This window comes from Oncorhynchus nerka, linkage group LG8 (assembly GCF_034236695.1).
Source record: "Oncorhynchus nerka isolate Pitt River linkage group LG8, Oner_Uvic_2.0, whole genome shotgun sequence".
Taxonomy (NCBI): Eukaryota; Metazoa; Chordata; class Actinopteri; order Salmoniformes; family Salmonidae; genus Oncorhynchus; species Oncorhynchus nerka.
The window spans coordinates 31,515,208-31,538,827 of NC_088403.1; the positions used below are offsets into that span (position 1 = coordinate 31,515,208).

At 46.8% G+C, this 23,620-nt stretch overlaps 1 protein-coding gene across 12 annotated transcripts in view; it reads right to left on the minus strand.

The window, feature by feature from the left end:
* The window catches only part of LOC115133820 (transcription factor SOX-5-like), a 212,015-nt gene that overhangs the window by 72,558 nt on the left and 115,837 nt on the right, over window positions 1-23,620 (minus strand). For all 12 annotated transcript variants that reach the window (XM_065021686.1, XM_065021694.1, XM_065021688.1 and 9 more), the window contains exons 2-3: window positions 19,786-19,987; window positions 11,777-11,984 (exon numbers count right to left, since the gene is read on the minus strand). In XM_065021686.1, coding sequence (XP_064877758.1) covers window positions 11,777-11,984; window positions 19,786-19,986 — 409 coding nt within the window. In that variant the 5' untranslated portion in view covers window position 19,987. The remainder of the gene's footprint in view (window positions 1-11,776; window positions 11,985-19,785; window positions 19,988-23,620) is intronic.

Genomic DNA, 23,620 nt, shown 5'->3' on the forward strand with positions numbered 1-23,620 from the left:
CACGTCTGACTGTTCCTCTGAATACTGGCTGCTGTGGAAATCAACACCACATAGACACATCCTTCTATGTACATATTCACACCTGGCTTGTATATTCATACAATTAGACCCATTAACGAAACTGAAATTACTTAAACACACACTCATGTTCTATGAGTGTATCCCGTACATGTCATTTCCAAACTCATTGATACCTGTATTACAGACAGGAAGAGAGGTGTAGGAGAGAAATGGCTTTGTTTACATGACAATAAGCTAGGAAGAGACAGAGAGAATCAGTGTGTGTGTGTGTGTGTGTGTGTGTGTGTGTGTGTGTGTGTGTGTGTGTGTGTGTATGTGTCTCATTTTCTGTGTGTGTAGCACCGAAGAAAAGTGGCAGCCGGTGACAGCTCCAGCCCAAAATGACTAGCATCTGGAGGTGACAGTTGTTCTAACAGCTGAGCTGACAGGATTAATCCAAATGCACTGAAATCAAAAGTGGAGAACACCTGTTCACTGTTCCTGGGCTCTAGGGGGGAGGCAGGGGAGGAGGAGGGGTGTTGGAGAGAGGTAGGGCACTATGCCAAAATGAGAGTCTCACCACTTTTTAATTCCTTGGAGCAGAGAGAAGAGTAGTAAAAATGAGGTAGGGTGGGAGGCATAGGGGGGAGGGACGATAAGGGGGGAGGAGGGAGGAGAGGGGAAACAGAGGAGGGATTTGAGATTGAGGCACAGGAGCGAGGGAGGCCATTGGGGAGTATGGGAGAGAGAAAGGGAGGTAGAAGGAGAAAGGAGAGATGACCGACTAAGGGAGAGGAGGCTAGGGGGAGACCAAAGAGGGAGGGGTGGGAGAGAGAAGGCTAGGGGGAGAACAAAGAGGGAGGGGTGGGAGAGAGAAGGCTAGGGGAGACCAAAGAGGGAGGGGGCGGGAGAGAGAAGGCTAGGGGGAGACCAAATAGGGAGGGGTGGGAGAGAGAAGGCTAGGGGAGACCAAAGAGGGAGGGGCGGGAGAGAGAAGGCTAGGGGAGACCAAAGAGGGAGGGGCGGGAGAGAGAAGGCTAGGGGGAGACCAAAGAGGGAGGGGCGGGAGAGAGAAGGCTAGGGGAGACCAAAGAGGGAGGGGCGGGAGAGAGAAGGCTAGGGGAGACCAAAGAGGGAGGGGCGGGAGAGAGAAGGCTAGGGGGAGACCAAGGAGGGAGGGGCGGGAGAGAGAAGGCTAGGGGGAGACCAAAGAGGGAGGGGCGGGAGAGAGAAGGCTAGGGGGAGACCAAAGAGGGAGGGGCGGGAGAGAGAAGGCTAGGGGAGACCAAAGAGGGAGGGGCGGGAGAGCGAAGGCTAGGGGGAGACCAAAGAGGAGGGGCGGGAGAGAGAAGGCTAGGGGAGACCAAAGAGGGAGGGGCGGGAGAGAGAAGGCTAGGGGAGACCAAAGAGGGAGGGGTGGGAGAGAGAAGGCTAGGGGGAGACCAAAGAGGGAGGGGCGGGAGAGAGAAGGCTAGGGGAGACCAAAGAGGGAGGGGCGGGAGAGAGAAGGCTAGGGGGAGACCAAAGAGGGAGGGGCGGGAGAGAGAAGGCTAGGGGGAGACCAAGGAGGGAGGGGCGGGAGAGAGAAGGCTAGGGGGAGACCAAAGAGGGAGGGGCGGGAGAGAGAAGGCTAGGGGAGACCAAAGAGGGAGGGGCGGGAGAGAAAGGCTAGGGGGAGACCAAAGAGGGAGGGGCGGGAGAGAAGGCTAGGGGAGACCAAAGAGGAGGGGCGGGAGAGAGAGAAGCTAGGGGAGACCAAAGAGGGAGGGGCGGAGAGAGAAGGCTAGGGGAGACCAAATAGGGAGGGGCGGGAGAGAGAAGGGGAGTACCTCAGGAAAAAAACAGAAGACAGAGGGGGACAATAAGGGAGGAGGAGTGTGTGTGTCTTGCGGGGGCAGAGCAGGGGAATGAGAGGGGTGGTCTCCGGCCTCTGCGGCGGCGGCGGCAGGCGCTGCCTGGCTTGTCTGAGAACATCTGGCTCAAATCACAGTTCCTTCACTAGTGGAGCTAAGGTCCTGACCCCTCAGGCTGCTTCACAGACACACCACTTCATCTAATCCACCCGCCCCGTTACACCCCCCCACCCCTCCCCATGCAGACCCCTCAGCTCCCACCAGGCAGACAAGGTTAATCAATATAGTCTCTCTGGGTTCAAAGAGACAACTGACTGACTGGCTGAGCAACAGAGAGACACACAGTCAGACAGAACCCCAGCCTTATATACTGCTCAGTACAGAGAAACACACCATTACTCTTATAGATCTGTGTCAGGCACATCTAAATCACACGCAGCAGGTCGGGAGGTAAAACATTAGAGTTTTTATAGCTGTAAAAGTCTGTTATTTACGTGAGGCTCATCTACACTTTGTTTGGGACAGTTGTTTTATAGAGACAATTAATAACCTTTGAAAGCTTACGTGCATGTGTGCGTGTGCGTGTGTGTGTGTGTGTGTGTGTGTGTGTGTGTGTGTGTGCGTGCGTGCGTGCGCGCGCGTGCGTGTGTGTGTGCGTGTGTGTGTGTGTGCGTGTGTGTGTGACTGCCTGTCTGTGTGAAAGCGGAAGGGAGGGGGGTTGAGGAGGGAGTGATTATGCTGATTGCTGGCATGTGTAGGGTGGTTAGTGAACCTTCAGAGTGGTGCATCGTGGGAGAACGGTTGGTGTTAGTTCCAGGTTAGTAAATAATATAATGGCGCTATTTACCCTGGTTTTCCCCCTGTCCACACATACTTACAGTACGTATATGATCTCATGCTCTAACCCAGGGCTTATATCCCTCTCAGATTAATATCCAGCTTCAAATCTAGGCCAGCTAAAGTGTGAGTAGGTTCCGGCTACGCGGCCTGAGTGTGAAGGACGTTTGTAAACAGATCAGTACCATTTGATCAGAGGCCTACGTGGATTAGTGCAAACGAGGCGTATTTTACTTCTGTCAAGCGCCCAACGTATAGAGACTCACAGGCAGTTAAAAACTAAGCTACATGCTCACGTACCAGTGTAGAGACATGCAAATTGCCAGAGGCAAAGGCCTAAAGTAGACACAATGACATAACTAAACACTTTGCTTCCATGTTTAACTGTTGTGTTGGATTATTTGCCTATGTTTTACCTGTGGCTGCCTTTACTTATTCAAATATCTGCATCAGAGTTCCACCCGTGTCACGTTTCAGGTAACAAGCCGTATTTGTGTGTGCAGCACGGATTCAGTCTTTCATTCATATGTGCGACAGGTAGAGCACTTCATTGGATAGTACAGTGACCCTGTAATGCAAAAGTTTCAAAAAGCTCTTTGTCAGTGGGAGCTAATGTTGATGTGTTCGATGTTACAAAACGGGAATATAATCAACGATTTCATTTTTGTATCGGTGGCCACAAAGGTTTTTAAATGCTTCAATGTTGCATATTCATGAGATATTACATTCCATTATTTAGCGTTAACGTCCAAATGTCCGCATTTAGTCAAACTAGCATTAGTATGTTAATAGATACGGTTGTCGTCTGAGAATTTGCATACGGATTATACTACGATAGAATATAAAAGGTTTGGATATTCTATCTAAATTTGAACATCCCCAAAAAATAATACAAAAATATATATTTTTTTGTGTTGCTAGTGTTTGTGTGAATGCGTTTGTACTGTGTGTGTGTGTATGTATGTGCATGTGTGTGTGTGTGTGTGTGTGTGTGAGTGTGTAATGTGTACGTAATGTGTGTGTGCGTGCGCAAGTTCATTACAGTTACTAACTTTCAATACAAAGATATAAAAGCTCCCACATTGAGGGAATAATCCCCGTTTTCATCCATATAGTTAATTTAACACAATGTCACATCCATTGACAAACTCTTCTATACACACATTCCTCTGCCATCCGCAAAGAACACGCCCGTGCAGATTGACTCCGTAAAAAGAGTCCATGGTAAATGTATGGATTGTTGAGCTATAGCTCCCCTCTAGAACACACTGCCTTGTCTGCCACTTCACGGAACATTCCAAGATTCCATTTCATGAATCTCAATGACACTGGCTCTACACTGGACCTTTGGAGCTGTCTCACGGAGACTCTGAGAGGTCTGGGCTCTGACTAGATGACAGGGCCATGGAACAGAGCAGAACAGTCACTCTCGGGTTGGCATTAGCAGCGCGGCACAGCGCGTTCACAATGCTCCGGCTACGGAAACCCTGTCTGATTCATGAACTCCGGGCTTTTGTGGCCTTCCTAATGGCACGCCGGGAGGGCAACAACACAACGCTACGCACACGCAGTAACACAAAGACAGCCGGCCCAGCTTTCCCCATCCAGGGCTGTTCACTAGGAACAGAAAGACCCCGGGACCGCTCTATAAGCCCCTTTTATAAGCCACGTAGAGCACAATAGCTAGGGCCCCGCTTTCCCCATCCACACACACACTATTCACTTCTTAATATCGCTCATCTGGGCTGAGAGAAAACATTTAAAGGGGAGGGTTTCATCTCCATTGATTGTCTTGTGCAAGCCTGGGGTAGAGAATACAATGTGAAAAGCAGACGAAAACAATTCGATAAAAAGTGACTTGAATGTGCCTTTCATAGGAAGGAACAATGGCCGCCTCACAATAGGCCTCAGGTTCTTCTCGAGTCTTCCAGCCTGGTTCTCATGCCACAAAGAAAATAGATTGACTTGAGTTCGGTAGCTGGAATACAATAAATATCCGTCCATGTTCGCCTTGGTGAAAGAGAGAGAGAGACTTGTGCTTCCCTCCAGCTCCAGGAAGAATTCTTAACACGAGTGTCAGAATGAGACGAAGCAACAAGGAACGGGTTGGGCTGTCGGAACAACGTGATACTGTTGATGAACTGCTATGGTGGCGTGAATACTCAGAACAGTTGAACAAAACACAACATTAACCCTGCTTCTTTTCACTCCTCCTCTCCTCCCTCCCTTCTGTCCTCTCCTCCCTCTCCTCTCTCCTCCTCTCATTCCCTTCCTTCTGCTCTCTCCTCCTCTCCCCCCTTCCTTCTGTTCTCTCCTCCCTCTCCCCCTCTCCTCCTCTCCTCCCTTCCTTCTGTTCTCTCCTCCCTCTCCTCCTCTCCTCCCTTCCTTCTGTTCTCTCCTCCTCTCCTCCCTTCCTTCTGCCCTCTCCTCCCTCTCCTCTCTCCTCCCTCTCCTCCCTCCCTTCTGTCCTCTCCTCCCTCTCCTCTTCTCCTCCCTTCCTTCTGTTCTCTCCTCCTCTCCTCCCTTCCTTCTGTTCTCTCCTCCCTCTCCTCCCTCTCCTCCCTTCCCTCTCCTCTTCTCCCCCTTCCTTCTGTTCTCTCCTCCCTCTCCTCCTCTCCTCCCTCCCTTCTGTTCTCTCCTCCCTCTCCTCCTCTCCTCCCTTCCTTCTGTTCTCTCCTCCTCTCCTCCCTTCCTTCTGTTCTCTCCTCCCTCTCCTCCCTTCCCTCTCCTCCTCTCCTCCCTTCCTTCTGTTCTCTCCTCCCTCTCCTCCCTCTCCTCCCTTCTCTAATTGGAGATGTGGAGACATTTCTCTCTCTGTATAGGGTCGAAAAACAGCATTTTTCAACCTCTCCTCCTTCACTGTTTAACTCCTTCATTTTTCCCACAGCAAAAGGGGGATCATCATGAACAATGCAACAATCTGCACTTAATGCTAATTTATACAACTAACTAATTACTACCAACTGGTGGAAATCACATATGGAGGTTCCCTCTCTCCCACGCTAGGGCTGTGAACTCAACGGTGTGTGTGTGTGTGTGCAAGCGTGCACGCGTGCATATGTGTGTATGTGTGTTGGACACTTTGAAACAGCAGAGGGGCCTGTGGAGGATTAGCTAGCCCAGGGGATTGACACACAGATAGAGAGAGAGAGAGAGAGAGAGAGAGAGAGAGAGAGAGAGAGAGAGAGAGCAGAGAGAGAGAGAGAGAGAGAGAGAGAGAGAGAGAGAGAGAGAGAGAGAGAGAGAGGGGAGAGAGAGAGAGAGAGAGAGAATGCTGGGCTCCCTCAAGTTCTCAAGGCCCCTTTCTTTCTTTCATTTTCTTTTCTATCTCCTCCTTTCTTGTTCTCTTCTTCTTCATCGGAGAATGTATCCGCCCTTCCTATTGTCAGCCATTCAAGCGTATGGATGCGTGAGTGAGCTCCTACCAGTGTGTGCTAGTGTGGCACAATGTCCCTGGCTAAGTGCTGTGCTATAAAATGCCCCACTGGCTCTAAAAGCGAGCTGGAGTTTTTTTGTTCGTCACCATGAAAATAAATGTGCTCTGTGACATACGTTAGTGTTTGGCATTTTAGGTATGGAGACACATGCTGCCAGCGGAGGGCCTTCTACGCGCGTCTGTGTGTGTGTGTGTGTTTCGGGCGTCTGCGTGCGTACGTACGTGTGTTTGTGCGCGCATAAGTCACAGCCCCCTCGGCAGTAAAAACAGCCCATTCCCCCAGACCCCTAGCTCTGTCTACAACCCCACAGATCATAAAGCTGCCGTTACACCTGACCTGGGACCTGCCCTTTAAGACATCCTGGATGGCCTGAACCCAGAGCAGCACCAGAGAGAGGCACCTTACTTCCTCTCTGAAAAGTGTTGTTGCACCATCTGACTACAGCTTTACAGTCAACATGTGTAATACAGCATACATAGACAACAGTAGAGATGTACAGATTACCAGCCTATTCAAACTACCAGACAAATCTTCTATGGGTCAATATCAAGCATTCAGAGGGAGGCAAGGGGGACCAGAGTGGACCTGACCATGAATTCACCCTGAGCAGGACTCAGGGGGGGCAGGAAAGGCAGAAAGACAGAGAGGGAATGAGAGAAGCAGAGTGAGTTTCCAGGGCAGAGAGAGGAGAGACAGAGAGGGAATGAGAGAAGCAGAGTGAGTTTCCAGGGCAGAGAGAGGAGAGACAGAGAGGGAATGAGAGAAGCAGAGTGAGTTTCCAGGGCAGCGAGAGGGGGGTGGGGAGAAGCAGAGTGAGAGAGAGGGGGAGAGAGGAGAGACAGAGAGGAAGGGAGAGAGAGGGGGACTGAGAGGAAGGGGGACAGGTGAGAGAGAGGGAGACAGAGAGGAAGGGAGAGAGAGGGGGACTGCGTGGACCGAGGAGGACTGGTGAGTTGCCAGAGCAGAGGCAGTATCACTCTAGGGGCTGAGATGAACATCTGTGCCCCAAATACTGCAGCTAGTTTCCTCTATGATCTGGTTCTATCTCGCTTGTATTCTCACTCGCTAATACAACAGTGGCGTGTGTGCTACCTAATCGAGGTGTGTGTTACTATAGGTTAAACGTACAGTCCAGTAGAGGAAGGGGAGGGTTAACTTCAGCCAACAGTGAAGTGCCTGTCCCTGGCTCCCTGTGTGTGTGTCTATCCAGCCCCAGTGTTGTCCCTCCTAAGCCCAGACCTGGCCCTCCTCTCACCCCTGCGCCCCCCCGTGCTGCTCTCTGATCTGCTCTCATTATTTGTCCTAATCACACACACATTCACTCCAGCACGGAATCACACACACACACACACACACACACACACACACACACACACACACACACACACACACACACACACACACACACACACACACACACACAACAGCATGATCCCCCATCAACTCCTCTTCACACACTTCCAACTCTCTACTCAACATCTGACACAATTTAAAACCAGCATTATCACGCAGCGGTGTGTGTGTGTGTCTCGGGGGTAACAGGCAGGCAGTATATGTAGGCAGAAGAGGAATGTGTTGTGTCTGAGCGCGGGGTAACATCACAAAGTCGATAAGGGAGCTCTATGGCTAGTAATTTATTAAAGGCCAACAGTGCTACTCCTGCTTGGGCTCTCTCTGGCAGTGGCTCAGCCAGCTGGGCTGCTCAGTGCTCTCTCTCACACACTAACACACACACACACACACACACACACACACACACACACACACACACACACACACACACACACACACACACACACACTGCCTGCCTCCAGCTGGATCAATGGCACACACACACAGGGACGCGGGCACACACACACACAAGGACGCGGGCACACACACACACACATACGCACACGCACACACACACACACACACACACACACACACACACACACACACACACACACACACACACACACACACACACACACACACACACAGAGACACAGGGGAGACGAGGCAGTCTGTACTGACCCAGTATCTTACACACACACTCCAGCATGTCTTTGTACCATGCCACATTTATCTAGCCACTAAGTAGAGCAGCACTGGTCCCACTGATTAAAAACTATGTCTTTGTAACTTCTGCCTCAACCCTGGACCAGTGTGTGTGTGTGTGTGTGTGTGTGTGTGTGTGTGTGTGTGTGTGTGTGTGGAGACGCTGGTTTTACATAAGGCGAGTGTCTAAGAGAACATGGCTAGTGTCTAGCTCAAGGCCTGGTTATATAAAGCCAGCCTCTCTCTCTCTCCTCTTCTCCTTTCCCCTTTCTAGTCCTGTTTTTAGGGTGTTTATTGTTTTCTGACCATCTCTTTAGTCCTTCTCTCACATCCCTTTCATTTATTTTTGCAAGCCTGTGTGTGTGTGTGTACGTGCGCCTATGTGTGTGTGTGTGTGTGTGTGTGTGTGTGTGTGTGTGTGTGTGTGTGTGTGTGTGTGTGTGTGTGTGCGTGTGCGTGTGTGTGCGTGTGTGCGTATGTGTGTGTGCCATTGATCCAGCTGGAGGCAGGCAGTGTGTGAAAGGGGGACTGCAGCAGTATTAATAAAGGCCTTTCATAATGATTAAAGCCTTCATTAATGTTTCATCCCAACCTGCCGTTTGCTGCTAATGGGCTTTGTGGGGAACACAACAAAACAATGGGTAGCCGGGAGAGAGAGAGAGAAAGAAAGCGAGAAAGAGAGAGAGAGAGAGAGAGAGGGCGGAGAAGGATGGAATGGATTTTTATATAGTAGGGTCTCTCTCTCTCTCTCTGTCTCCACCCTCACTCTTCATCCCCCCCTTTTCTTTCCTCCCCTCTTTATGCCTTTCTGTTCTGTCTGTCTTGTGTGAGTGTCTATTATAGATTGGGAGTTCTGTGTGTGTACGTGTGTGTGTGTGTGTGTGTGTGTGTGTGTGTGTGTGTGTGTGTGTGTGTGTGTGTGTGTGTGTGTGTGTGTGTGTGTGTGTGTGTGTATGTGTGTGTGTGTGTGTGTGTCTGCTCTCAAGGCGCTGAGGCCTTTTGTTAGGGTGTTTCAGTTTAACGGCAACGGTCGGGGAGATAATGGCACTACCCATTCTGATGTGGCACTGTAGCTCTGCTAATGGAGTGTGTGAAGCTACCGCTACTGCTCTCGAACTGTGTGTGTCTGTCTGTGTGTGTGTGTGTGTGTGTGTGTGTATGTGTGTGTGTGTGTGTGTGTGTGTGTGTGTGTGTGTGTGTGTGTGTGTGTGTGTGTGTGTGTGTGTGTGTGTGTCTCCGTCTGTATTTGTACTGCCTGACTCACAGATATTATTGTGGTTATAGTATGGCCAGACCACGGAGTCCTCTTGTACAATAAACCCAATCCAACAACAGAACTCAAAAAGTTTCACAGCTCCCGCACCGTCTAGCCAACAGCACACTTCTCAGAATCTCTCCAAACAACCCTGTTTATTACGGGTCTTTTCCACCAAACTCAAAATAACATTTTTGACATTATGACTAGCTAGAAACACTCCACATACCAACTGGAACAACCGTACCTGAGTGGAGCTGAATGTAGGCCAACTATAACTGGTAAAACCATAAGTCTCTGGGAATCACACAAGTGTGAAAACACACCTGCCCCCAGCACTGTTTTCTCACTTGTTGGGCCCTCTGTGAAGTGGAACTGGACTGTGGGGCTCAATGCAGAGCTAAAACAGCCACAGGTAGAATAGTGTATTATTTCAAGGGCAGAAGAAAATAACTCCAGTATATTATAGGACTTTGAAGCAGAAATTGGAAAATAAACATTTGTCCTAATAATGGCCCACGGCCACATATGAAGAAATGCTTGGAGCAAATGACTTTGTACAGGGCCTGTTACACTGACTGGTCTACACACACCTCCATGCAGTGTGGCGGTCTGTTATATGTACTATAAATAACCTGTACTGTACACACACACTAACACACATGCCCGCACGCATATACTGCTGGCTTTCTTGTCCTGGCCTCGGCCTGTTGGACTTAGGGATCAACTGTAAAATTGTTGTGTGGCATACTCAAGAGTCTGAGCAAAGTCAAGGTGTTCACACACACGCAGCAGCAGCTGGATACACCCCCCCCCCACACACACACACACATAGACACATTTCCACTAAAAAGCCTCTTAAGGATCTCTACAGATCGGTGTCCCATCCTCGGGAGGGTTGAGCTAATGTGCACTTATGAGATTAGCATGAGGTTGCTAGTAACAAGAACATTTCCCAGGACATAGATATATCTGATATTGTCAGAAAGCTTAAATTCTTGTTAATCTAACTGCACAGTCCAATGTATAGTAGCTATTACAGTGAATGAATACCATGCTATTGTTTGAGGAGAGTGCACAGTTATGAACTAAGCACATTAGGCACATTTGGGTAGTCTTGATACAACATTTTGAACAGAAATACAATGGTTCATTGGATGAGTCTAAAACTTTGCACATACACTGCTGCCATCTAATGGCCAAAATCTAAATTACGCCTGGGCTGGAATAATACATTATGGCCTTTCTCTTGCATTTCAAATATGATGGTACAAAATAAAAAAATAAAAAAACGGTTGTTTTTTTCTTTGTATTATTTGTTACCAGATCGAATGTGTTATATTTCCCTACATTACTTTCACATTTCCACAAACTTCAAAGTGTTTCCTTTCAAATGGTATCAAGAATATGCATATATTTGCTTCAGGTCCTGAGCTACAGACAGTCAGATTTGGATATGTCATTTTAGCCAAAAATTGAAAGAAAGAACACACACGAAAGCACACAGAGAGATCACCTGCTACTAAAGGCTAAAGTGAGAGTGTGTGTGTGTGTGAGTGAGAGAGAGAGAGAGAAAGAGAGAGAGAGAGAGAGAGAGAGCAGTAAAAGGCTGATGGTCCCTGTACTATCAGCTTGTAATATATATGCAAAGTGGTTGTTAGACAATGGCTCTGGACAGCTGATGCTGACTGCCATCAAACAAAGGGATGACTCTCTCTGTCACATACACACACCAACCCCCACACACACACCCATACACTTACAGAAACACAGACTCTGTCGCCAGGCTGTTACAAAATGTGTTCGTTAGCATGGAGCAATTGAGGGAGACCTGGCACTATCACCTGCTACTAAAGGGTAAAGTGAGAGAGAAAACGAAAGAGAGAGTAAGAGAGAGAGAAACATAGAGAGAGCGAGATTGAAAGAGAGAAAGATAGATAGAGAGAGAGAGAGAGAGAGAGAGAGAGAGAGAGAGAGAGAGAAAGAGACAGAGACAGAGAGAGAAAGAAAGTGATAGGGCATGTGTGTGTGTGTGTGTGTGTGTGTGTGTGTGTGTGTGTGTGTGTGTGTGTGTGTGTGTGTGTGTGTGTGTGTGTGTGTGTGTGTGTGTGTGTGTGTGTGTGTGTGTGTATTTTAGGTTATTTTATTATTTTGGAACTTTTGTAAGTGTAATGTTTACAGTACATTTTTATTGGTTTATTTCACTAAGTGTTTATTATCTATTGCACTTGCTTTGGCAACATATGTTTCCCATGTCAATTGGGCCCTTGAATTGAAATAGAGAGCGATGGAGAGTGATAGGGAGAAAAGAGAAAGCGATACAGAGCAGTACATCTTTGTACATGGTGACTGACCTTCTGGTTCGTTTTTGATGAGCTCCTCCATCTTCCTCTGTTTCAGTGTGTCCACCACGTCAGCCAGGCTGCCCTTACGTCTCTCTGGGGTCCCCAGCGCTGCGGCCCCTGAACCCCCCTCCTCCACCTGCTGCTTACTGCCTGGAGAGGTAGAGGAGTTGTGCTGGGGGTAGGGGCTTAGAGACCAACCCTTACTGCCATCCTGGTCCTGCAGAGAGAGAGAGAGAGAGAGAGAGAGAGAGAGAGAGAGAGAGAGAGAGAGAGAGAGAGAGAGAGAGAGAGAGAGAGAGAGAGAGAGAGAGAGAGAGAGAGAGAGAGAATAGGGGAGAGGAAGTATGAGTACTTGTATTAAAGGCCCAGTGCATTCATAAACATGATTGTCTTATATATATTTCCACACTATGAGGTTGGGAATAATACTGTGAAATTGTGAAAATTATGATATTTCCCCTTTCAGTGTAAGAGCTTTTTTGGTGGGATGGAGTTTTGGCCTGCTTGGTGACATCACCAGGCGGTTAATTAGTTAATAGACCAATAAGAAATATAGTTCCAAACCTCTCTGCCAATAACAGCTAGTTTTCTGTTTCCCCCTCCCCACTCAGGCCACTTCCAGACAGTCCTAGCAAAATTCTTGCTTGAGAAGATCTTTGCTTAGAAGCTATTTTTGTTTCTTTTTGACCATTTTAATTGAAATCATTCACACTAAGGTACTTAATTGTTCCCCAGAAATGATTTTATATTGAGATAAAAACGGCTGAGTATGACATTTAATAATATTCCATTAATTAGAGTTTGAATTCAGCTTATTGCTGATGTTTGTGGCAAAACCAGTATCTCAAACTCACTCACAGAACAGCCACAGAGAGGAAGAGAGGAGACTGAGAGAAAGGGGAGAAGTAGAGAAGTATACGGGGATGAGGAAAAGAGAAGAGAGAAGAGAGAGAAACGGGAAGAGCGTAGGAAGAAAGGAAATCCAGACAAGATTCAAATGTAAAACTCAAGAGATCCGTATGGAGGAGAGGAAGACGACAGTAATTGGCATCCTCCCTCTCACTATCCCTCGTTCTCTCCTTCTTTTAGCTGGCTGTGCTACACTTTCATCGGTGGCCAGCCATCTTAAGTCAGGGCACTCACTCTCTGCTGGATCCTAAGGAATCTGCATGCCACTGACTTGGAGGTGGTTAACAGAGGAAAGACAAGAAACAGACAGGATTTCACTGTTGGGAGAGAGCTACTGTCATGTCTTTCAAAGACTAAACCGTTTCACTTTGAAAGAGATCCAATAAGCATTCCCTGCTAGTCCAAATGACTCACTTGCAAGTTTTCTTGGTGAAAGAGCTTATTTGTGCCAATAAACTTAAGTTGCATCGCCATCACAAAAATTTACAGAAAATGTACACACAGCGACCAGAAACAGTAAGTTTCACACCAAAGAACATCCTGTAATCATAACCTTTGATATACCAACTCCACTGTCCTGTCAAGAGATTTCGTGGGGTCTCAACTTAATGAACTGTGACAATGTGGTGACGACCTTGTCATGATCAGCTTTGTGTCTGCACGCACACTTCAGCTGCCAACTTTAACAAGCGTACACACACTTACACTACATCACACTGCACGCACGGACACCCACACCCACAACACAACACACTAAAACAGGTGGTATGAGATAATAGGAACAGATTAGTCAAAGATTAACCCTGATTTACAGATGGACGATTGACCTTGTCTGCAAATACCTGACCTGTTTTGTAATTAAACTTGACAAAGGATCTCCCTGGCTTTTTCCAGAGAGAAGTGTAGATGCTTAGGGCAGCAACACCCGCTGTGTGTGTGTGTGTGTGTGTGTGTGTGTGTGTGTGTGTGTGTGTGTGTGTGTGTGTGTGTGCGCGTGTGTGTGCGCGTGTATGTGCGCGTGTATGTGCGTGTGTGATGGGTGTGTGTGTTGTTTGTGTGGCAGACAATGAGTTTATCCCAAGGAAAAGACAGAGGACTGGAAATGCTTGGCCTATCTCACACCTTTAGGAGGTACGCCAGTGTTTTACACTCCCAAGTGGCACAGCGGTCTAAGGCACTGCATCTCAGTTATAGAGGCGTCACTATAGGCCCTGGTTCGATTCCAGGCTGTATCACAACCGGCCGTGCTCCTATAGGGCGTCGTCCGGGTTAGAGTCATTGTAAATAAGAATTTACAATTTGTTCCTAACTGACTTGCCTAGTTAAATAAAGGATAAATGAAACAAACACACACACACACACACACACACACACACACACATACCCTGATATCGGATTCACTTTGTAAATGATATCTCTACACGCCTGTGAGCTTTTATTGAGCAGATGAGGTACTAATACTGAACTCATTTCCTGATGGAGGTACAGTAGTTTCCTGATGAATATCGCTGCCACATACCGTAACTGTCTACTATGAACTGCACCATCCACAGCAGATCATTCAGCAGGTCTGAAGTCAGTTGGTTTCACCTTGTAATATTAATATGGCTTTCATTGTCAACGAACCCGGCACGTTATAGCAGAGAGACGAGCAAAGTCCAGAAGGGAACAGATTCTCACCTGGGAAAGTGCTGTCACTTTCCCCCCCGACTCCTCCTAGGGACTGTATACATGTACACTCACTCACACCACTCCCAGAGAGGAAGTCAACACGTTCAATCATTCACTCACAGATGGGTTTTAGGGACGTGAGTGAACGCTAGTGGATAGCCAGAAAAAGTGAAATTAGCCACAAAAAGTGAAATTCAATAGGTGAGACATGTCGCCAGGTTCCTTGGTCACGGTAAAGTATAGTATAGTATAAGTATAAGTATAATAGTGGCGGTTCTGTGTTTTTGTCCCACGGTCTCCACGTTTCTAATGAGGTGGCCATCTAGTCTGCTGATCACTGAAGGCTACAGAACTGTTAATAACTCTCCTTTCATCTTTCGATCTTTCTCTCGCTCTCTCAATTCAATTCCAATTCAATGGGCTATATTTGCACGGGAAACATATGTTTACATTGCCAAAGGAAGTGAAATAGATAATAAGGAAAAGTGAAATAAGCTTTCAAAAAATGAACAGTAATTAAGTGGAGACATTTAAAATGTCATATTATGACGACGACAGTATATACAGTGTTGTAAAGATGGGCAAATAGTTCAAGTACAAAAGGGAAAATAAATAAACATAAATATGGGTTGTATTTACAATGGTGTTTGTTCTCTCTCTCTCGCTCTTTCTCTCGGCTGACACTGGAGCATGCTTACTGTGTGCTGGTAAACCGTCGGGGGGCGTCAGGGGGTTCTGTGTGCAGTGGACGGGGACAGGGGACGGGGGCTTGGTTTGAACTTTTTTATTACTGTTACAATGATGTGATAACACAGTTTCTCCTTCCCTCCTAGGATAAGGGAAGTCACATGAGAACCTTATTGATGAGACCAGAAACAGCCACAGGGGAAGAGGAGAGAGAGAGAGCGAGAGAGAGAGAGAGAGAAAGAGAGCGAGCGAGAGAGGCTGAAAGAGAGAGGAAGAAATAAAAAGAGAGAGAGAGAGAGAGAGAGAGTGAGAGAGGAGAATGGCAGAGGTTTTCCATCGGTTGTGACTGGATCTGCCCACATTAGTGAAGCATGGCATCTCCACCAGCCCAGTCACACCTGTCACATCCCATTTATTTAATCCACTGCATACTTAGCGAAGCAGCACTCTTTATTTCTAGAAAAGACATCTTGAAAAGAAAAACAAACAGAAAAGAGAGCGAGATGGAGGGGAGGAGTATGCTCGAATCTTTTTCCCTCCCTTCTTCAAATCTGCACACGTCATCTTGAGACGGCCACAATGAGGGTCATTTCTTCATCAAAGAGAATTAATACAACATGATTCCTCCTCAAAGCCGGCTACATTTTGACTGTCATCCACATAGCACCAATTGAAATGGCGTATACTCTCCCTCCATACTATAATCCACCCGCCATACACTGACAAAATATTTACTCAAGCTATTCAAGTAGCCTGCAGAAGACCACAACAAACGGCAAGTCCAACTCAGGAATCCGCCTGACAACCTATCTTACAGAGACCTGATTGTATTTGTCTGTGTGTGTGTGTGTGTGTTTGTGTGTGTGTGCACATGCTAGAGAGAGCATGTTTTTAATAATAAACATTTATTTATAAATACTGTAAATGTTAGACTCTGTCTAAAAAAGAAAGAATGCTTATTTGTCGTTGTCTGTGTGTGTCTATGTGTGTATGCATGTCTGTGTATGCTTGGGTGGTGTTTAAGTATGTTTGTGTGAGTGCCAGTATGTTTGTAGCATGCGCCAGTGAGTGTGAGTCTATGTATTTGATGTGGCAGGCTGACAGTGTGGGTGGTTCTGCTGCCTTTAGTTTGCAGATGTCAATTCTCTTCCGAACGGCTGTAACAAAGTGAAACTGCGCCTCTCTCCTTCTCTCTCTCCTCCTCGCTCTCCTTCTCTCTCTCCTTCTCTCTCTCTACTTCTCTCCCTCTCCTCCTCGCTCTCCTTCTCTCTCTCCTTCTCTCTCTCCTTCTCTCTCTCTCCTTCTCTCCCTCTCCTTCTCTCTCTCCTTCTCTCTCTCTCCTTCTCTCCCTCTCCTCCTCGGTCTCCTTCTCTCTCTCCTTCTCTCTCTCCGTTCTTTATCCCTTTAGTGCCTCTGCATGGGAACAGAATTAAACAACTTTTGTCTTCTTAAGCTCATCTGTGAGGAGAGGCAGATTTAAACACACTTAACTCTTGCCAAAAAAAATGCAAAATGCTATTTTTTCCATCCGCCAGCACAGATGCTCATGTTCCCTCTCTCTTTTTATTCCTCAGTCTTCCTCTTCCCTCCTTCCTTTTCTCCGTTGCCCTCCAGGAGAAACCTACCCATTTACCTTAGAGGGTCTCGGTTTCTTGCTTTTTCTCTCTCTGTTTCCGTCCCTCTCTCTCTCTCTGTCCCTCTGTCTTTCCCTTTCCCTCTATTTTTCTCTCTCTGGGTACATCAGAGCACACACACCCCTCCACCCTGTGTGGGTTTGAAGCAGAACAGAGCAACACTAACAGTAGCAATTGAGGGGGTGCAATTCTCTGCCATGTCTCCAAGTTGGGACGGTGTATGTGTTTAATGTGTGGTGCCGTGGTGTCGACAATTAAGGCATGGACAATCTGGCAGTGGGAGTCACAGGAGGCATCTGAAGCGTGCACACACACACACACACACACACACTAGAGGGATGTAAGTGCTTGCTCCTGGATGTGACACTGACACCTACTCACTGGTCTTAAGCCAGCGCTGCCATACACACACACACACACACACACACACACACACACACACAGAGACACTGCTCAAACAATCCCAATCCCTTTAGCGTGAGCCTAAACACACACCTCGTCTGCTCTCTGACTCTGAGTCTGTTGTGGCATCCGCACACAAACGCTTGGCCTACTCACAGCCTAACCCTACCCCGCACTCCTTACCCCACCCCCCATCTTATCTCAGCTTGGAGGACAAATACTCACCTCACATAACCTACAAAGACCATCCCATCCACACACTGTAGTAAAAACGTGTTCTTATTTGATCTAATAATGTATATTTTACAATTTCACAACAATAATCACATCTTTAAAAAAAATAAAAAAAATAAAATATATATATATATATTAAAATGCAATAATAATAATTCTCCTATGATCTATTTTGTTTTTAAATCATTGCACAAAATGGTCGAGCTATTCCAGTTAAATTTACCTAAACAGAAATGCGCAGCTTTATTTTGTATATTTTAAATAACAGTTTATTAAATCAATGCATGCCAATATTTTTAAGCGGCCCTTAATTGTCTACAAGCAAGCATGTGTTTATTCATTATGACAGCACTGGCAGGAGAAACTAAGTGTGACCACTGCGTTTGGTTTAAGTGCTTGGTGTGCTGCTTCAAATCTGTCAAAATTCATACGAAAAAAAAATCGAATCGAAGGCAGGCGGCGCCTGGAGAATCTGGACCTGAAATAAGCAGATGAATATTGTTGTTGTTGCTGTTTTTTTGTTTCTTGAGCGCGCGGCAGGACCTTATTAAACGGACAAAGGGTACAGTAATTAATATCTATCCATTACTACCTGTCTGTGAAATCCTTCCCACGCTAACACAATTCAACTGTTTGATTAGGCTGTTAACCTTACAACTCCGGGGAAGAAGTGGAGAAAGAAAGAAAGAAAGGATAAATGCGCACCTTCATTTACTTCTACAAACACACACGAGGGGGGGGGGGGAGTGTTCGTTTTTTTAACTGCACCTCCTCTCCTCTCCTCTCAACTCGGAGTGGCAGCTTGGAGAGATGAAGAGGTCAGTGTGTTGGGGAGCGCGCCTCGCTGCCGTGTTAATTTACCATGACAAGATAAAGCGCGGTAATCTCCTGGCGGATGCTGCTTCTACAGCCGCCACTACCCGGGGACGAGCGCAGTCCATGTCCTCTCCCATATCACTTTATACAATTGCCGTGACAAAGCCCCTCCGAGGCGCGCGGTGTAAAGCTCTCTCTCTCTCAACTCTTCTGCCAGTCAGCGCAGAGCGGATTGAGAGGGTAAAGCCGTAGCAAAACTTAACATCTTACAAATGCCAAGCCTTGCCGTTTGCGCTAAATCCACCCTGTCCAGGAGACGGCTCCGTCGCGCTTTAATAATCCACATCAAATATTATGCGGGCGCACCCCTCCTTCTTCTCCTTTTGACTGATTCTGCTGTCAGTCAACCAACTGGCTCAAATCGCATCTCCTGTATAGTGGAATTTATAGTGTTGAAATACGTACGGAATTTGGAGATTATATTTGTAGCATAGGCCTAAGTAATAATAATAATAATACTAATAATAATAATAAAAGGAAATATAATTATACTTTAATTATTCATTAATACGTGATTCATCACACTTAAAACAATAATCATTACTAAACGTGTTAACATTTACATTTACATTTACATTTAAGTCATTTAGCAGACGCTCTTATCCAGAGCATTTCAAACCAATGCCTGATCTAATGTCTCAGTTTTAAAATACCTCCCACTATTATCTGAACATTACAAAGGCTATAACCTGTAGTCTCCCGAACATCAGGTCCAAAACCTACTGTCAACAGCATGCCATGACAACGTCTATCTTCCCGGTGGGAGAGCGAGAAAGAGGACTTTGGTTTACAGTCAGTGACTGTTGTCTGACAGGCAGCAGAGTCCAGTCTGATGTGCAATCAGCAGGTTAATTCCAGAATTAGCTTACCATTATGGTCCTTAATCACCCTTTCATTGTTTTACAGCCAGAGTCATCTCACAACATTTGCTGTGTGGTGGTTTATCAGCAGTACAGATGAAAGGTCTGAAGACAATGTGCTGCTTTCAGCTAGCTGCTCCTCAGGTGTGGCTCAACGTGAGGCTAACGCGAGGAAACTATGAGGGTTACTGAGGCTACACACGCACACGCACACACACACACACACACACACACACACACACACACACACACACACACACACACACACACACATACATCCCAATGATTATATGCATTTACTGTCACCACACACAGTCACCCTTTTCCCAGCAGAACATGACTCACTGACATGGCTCACACTGACAGTCACACATGTCCCACGTCTCCATGCCTCGTTACAGCACAGACACGGGCTTTCACACTAAAACAAAAAGGAAACGCGGTTCACACCATAAGAGCACTCTGGAGCATCGAATGTGTCCAGTTTCCCCCCAATATTATTTCCTCTGTTGGAAGTATGTGTTACTTCAAAACCGGATGCCATAACTACAACTCTCTGTGATTACAGACTAATGAAGGATAAATGAGGATAAACTGATCCTAGACCAGTCCTTAAGTGCCAACTTCCACCTTGACAGTGTGGCAGGATTTAAAACTCCAGACGACCAATTAGAAGAGTCGAAACAAAGCCACGTAGCCAATAAGAGCAGTTATATGATATGAAGACAACGAGGGGTTGTTTTACCATGGCACTGTGCAGGGTGGGGGGGCTGTCCAGGGGGCGGGGCGAGCGGGGGGACACCTTGCTGCAGTAGGGAGTCAGGGGGAGGTGCATGACAGCCTGTCCATCATCTCTCTCTTCCTCTTCCAGTCTCTGTCTGCTGGTTGCCATGACTACCTCTCCATCTGTCCCCCCATATGGAGAGATTGGTCGCTTGGAAGACATCCTGGAAAAAACAGAGAGAGAGAAAGAAGAGAGAGGGGGAGAGTGAGTATGAAACATTCAGGGATGTAATATGAGCTGTGGGTGACAGTGGGAGAAACACTAGTCGTTGATTCATTTCAATAGTTATATTTACTGAAATAGTTCATCATTATTAATTCCCTTTTATTCAATGGTCCCCAATGGCCCGCTCTCTGTGTCTCTGAATCCCCAGACCTCTCTCTCTCTCTGCAGATAATACCCACGATAATAATATACAGTAAATCATCTACATCCGCTAGCCAGAGGAAAAGCTCTTTAGACCTTCAAACACAATCACATCCATGTTTACCATCAGGTCCTTTCAGCACACACACACACACACACACACACACACACACACACGGTACGCAATAACCCATTACTGCAAATGGAGCCAGGTTGGGCTGACATCTTATGACAAATGGCCGAGGCCTGACACAGGCCCTTTCACTCCAGCAGCACGCTGACAGTGATGTGTTTGAAAACCTCAGCCCTGACAATACCAGTGAATATAACAAACATCGAGGCTGTGCATTTGTTACTTTGCCTTTGTTTCCCATTGAAAGCAGAGGGAGGGGAAGAACAGTGGCATCTATTAGATGAACTCTCCCCAACATAAATGTGCCCCCGGTGAATAGGGACAAAATGAATATGTTCCAATAATAGAGTTTAATGCGGCTGGCAGCGTCTCCCTAAGTGCTTTCAAAGGCTCTCGTTCAGCCTTGAAGCTACTGTTACGATGACCCAGGGTGAGAGGAGGGAGAGAGAGGGGGTGGAGAGAGAGAGGGGGGGTGGAGAGAGAGGGGGGAGAAGGAGGGATGAGAATACGAAACACTAATGTATACGCTGAAAGTCAGACATGCGAGGAGCAACAGGCTTGGAGCATAAGATTCGAAACTGTATTTCCAGCACCGACACCAACAACCATTCTGTTTGAGAGAGAGGAGACAAACAGGAGAATACGTAAACCTTCTGAGCAGGACCGCTGTCCCTAGTGGTCCAAACCGATGCCAAATGTATTGAGTGTTCCTTCAAGGAAGTGAGTGGCAGCTGCCAGTATTCAGTGAGCTCTCTGTTTTTAATTATACACTGTATTAATTAATAGTCCAGTAATCCAGTCACCTCTGTCTAGTCTGGGGCTGTGTCTGAAATCCGTCTTTCCTACTACTTCCTACAACTGCATACTGTGTACTAATCGTACTACATACTATTTACAACGTACTGTTTAGTAAAATCCAATGTGCTAAGCACCTATACCAAGAATGCTTCATCCAATGCGCAATTGCATTGTTTTCCGCCATTTGTATATTTTGTTACAGAACGTCACTCTATCTGATTATCAGCTATTCTCGTTCCTCAATAGTGTGCAGTGAATTCTACTAGATGACAATGCGAAATGAGTGTGACATCCTGGCATTTAAAGCATACAAAATGTCACAAACTATAAAACCTTCTATTTTCGCGTACCCAAAATGCGTACTATTTAGAACATAATTATGGGTATTGGGACACAACCTGTGTGTCTGTTTCAGACTCAGGCCAGTCCAACAGTACCACTGTGGTCTAGAACTACAACACTCCAGGACCATAACACTGACCTGGAAACAGATTATATCCCCGCTATTTATTGGCTTTCCTTGGGCTTCACTGGTGTTGTTCCTCCACGCAGATCCACTTTCAGACATAATTTACTGCTTATTTGCTTTATGACAAAAATGAAGGCAAACAAGATATAGTGTTTCCTCGCTGCAGGGAAGGTCTGAGAAAAACCCACAGCAGTTATGGGACTGGGACTTTAACCACGCGACATGGAGGGGAAGAAAATCACTAAATCTATGGTTCTGTCGATAGTACACATGTATAATTGTAAATTGCTACATCGTGCTTACACCCATATATATATACTGTATATATTTATATAGTCTTCTATCTATATCAATATGCCTATTTCTAACTTGTATATTCTACTATCTGCACATGCCTATTCCAGAATTCCACACATGCTTTAAACACAGCAGCAGCAGTGATGTTGACACATGATTTTAAATGATCAAATGAAAGGAAATTGTAAGACTGTTTTTTCCAAAACAACAACATAGTGTAGAAATGAAAACAATTGTGATATTTCTAAATATATGTCTTTATCATCTGTGAAACGTTAGAAAGTGTGTGTTGAGTTCCCCCAGTGTTTCACACTCTGGGCAGGGAGAGAGGAAGGCCCAGCTGTATCAACTACAGGCCACGCGACACGCACGCACGCACGCACACAAACACAGGAACACACACACACACAGGAACACACACACACACACACACACACACACACACACACACATACACACACACACTGCAGGTCTGTTCTCATCACAGGCTGTTTACTTTACCTCCTTTCACTCTCACACACTGGAGCCTTTTGTTTCTGCTACACACACACACACACACACACACACACACACACCGACCCTACACACACCACTCCGATAAACATAGCCCCTCCTCACACACACACACAACCGCCCTCAGTCCACCCCACCTCAACCAGTCTACCGCACCTCAACTAGACCACCGCCCCTCCACCCATGTCCTGTCCACACCTCTCTGCCCAGCTGCACTCCTCCCATGTCCTCTAGACACCACACAGGACTGGAGTAGTATCCCTGGACACTGATCTAAGGTCAGTTTGGGGTTTTACTGCCTAATACTGCAGGTTAGCAGCAGGGGGGGGGGGAGCTGATCCTAGGTCTGTGTATCTAAGATCAACTTTTGGGCAGGTCTCACACCTCTTAGGAGAACAAGAACCCAGTCTGTTGGATGCTGTGACTCCGGAATATTCCTGAGGTTAGACACAACACCCTCTCCTCTCCTCCTCTCACCCCTCCATCCCCCCTCTTTCCTCCCCTCTGCTGTGCCCTCCTCTCTTCCCTCCGTCCCCTCTCACCCCTCCATCCTTCCTCCTTTCACAGCTCTCCTCCTGAGCAATAAAATGTATATTTTCCTCCAAGCCTTTGATGTCTAATTACTATAGAACTCAGCACACCGGGTGAGCAGGTTATAGCAGCTATTTCATTTCAAGTTGGCAGACCTGTCCTGCACAAGAGGCTCCATGAAACATTGAACGCATGTACAGTAGTGATGTTGAGATTAAAAAGAAGAGCTTTATTAAGTAGATAAATTGGCAGCAAAGCCAGTCTCCAAGGTCATAATTAGCGACCATTAGCATAATTTCGCTCCTTCCTTCTGTGGCGCGAACACAGACAGACATGCCAAACACACCTCCCCTCTCTCCACGGCAGCCGGGAAAATAAAACCAGGCACACACACGCACGCACCCGCACGCACGCACGCACGCACGCACGCACGCACGCACACACACACACACACACACACACACACACACACACTCACACACACACACACACACGCATGTACACACACCACTTGCCCTCACGGCAAACTGAACATGCAGCGATGCTCTGGGCGCCAACCATCCAACCAGTACATGATGTAAAACAATCCCTTTAATCAACAGCACGGGAGACACTGGAAAGAGAACTGGACATCTGATGTGTCCAGAGCTCACGACTCAGGTGTCCAGGTCTCTACCTTCCTCTCTCAA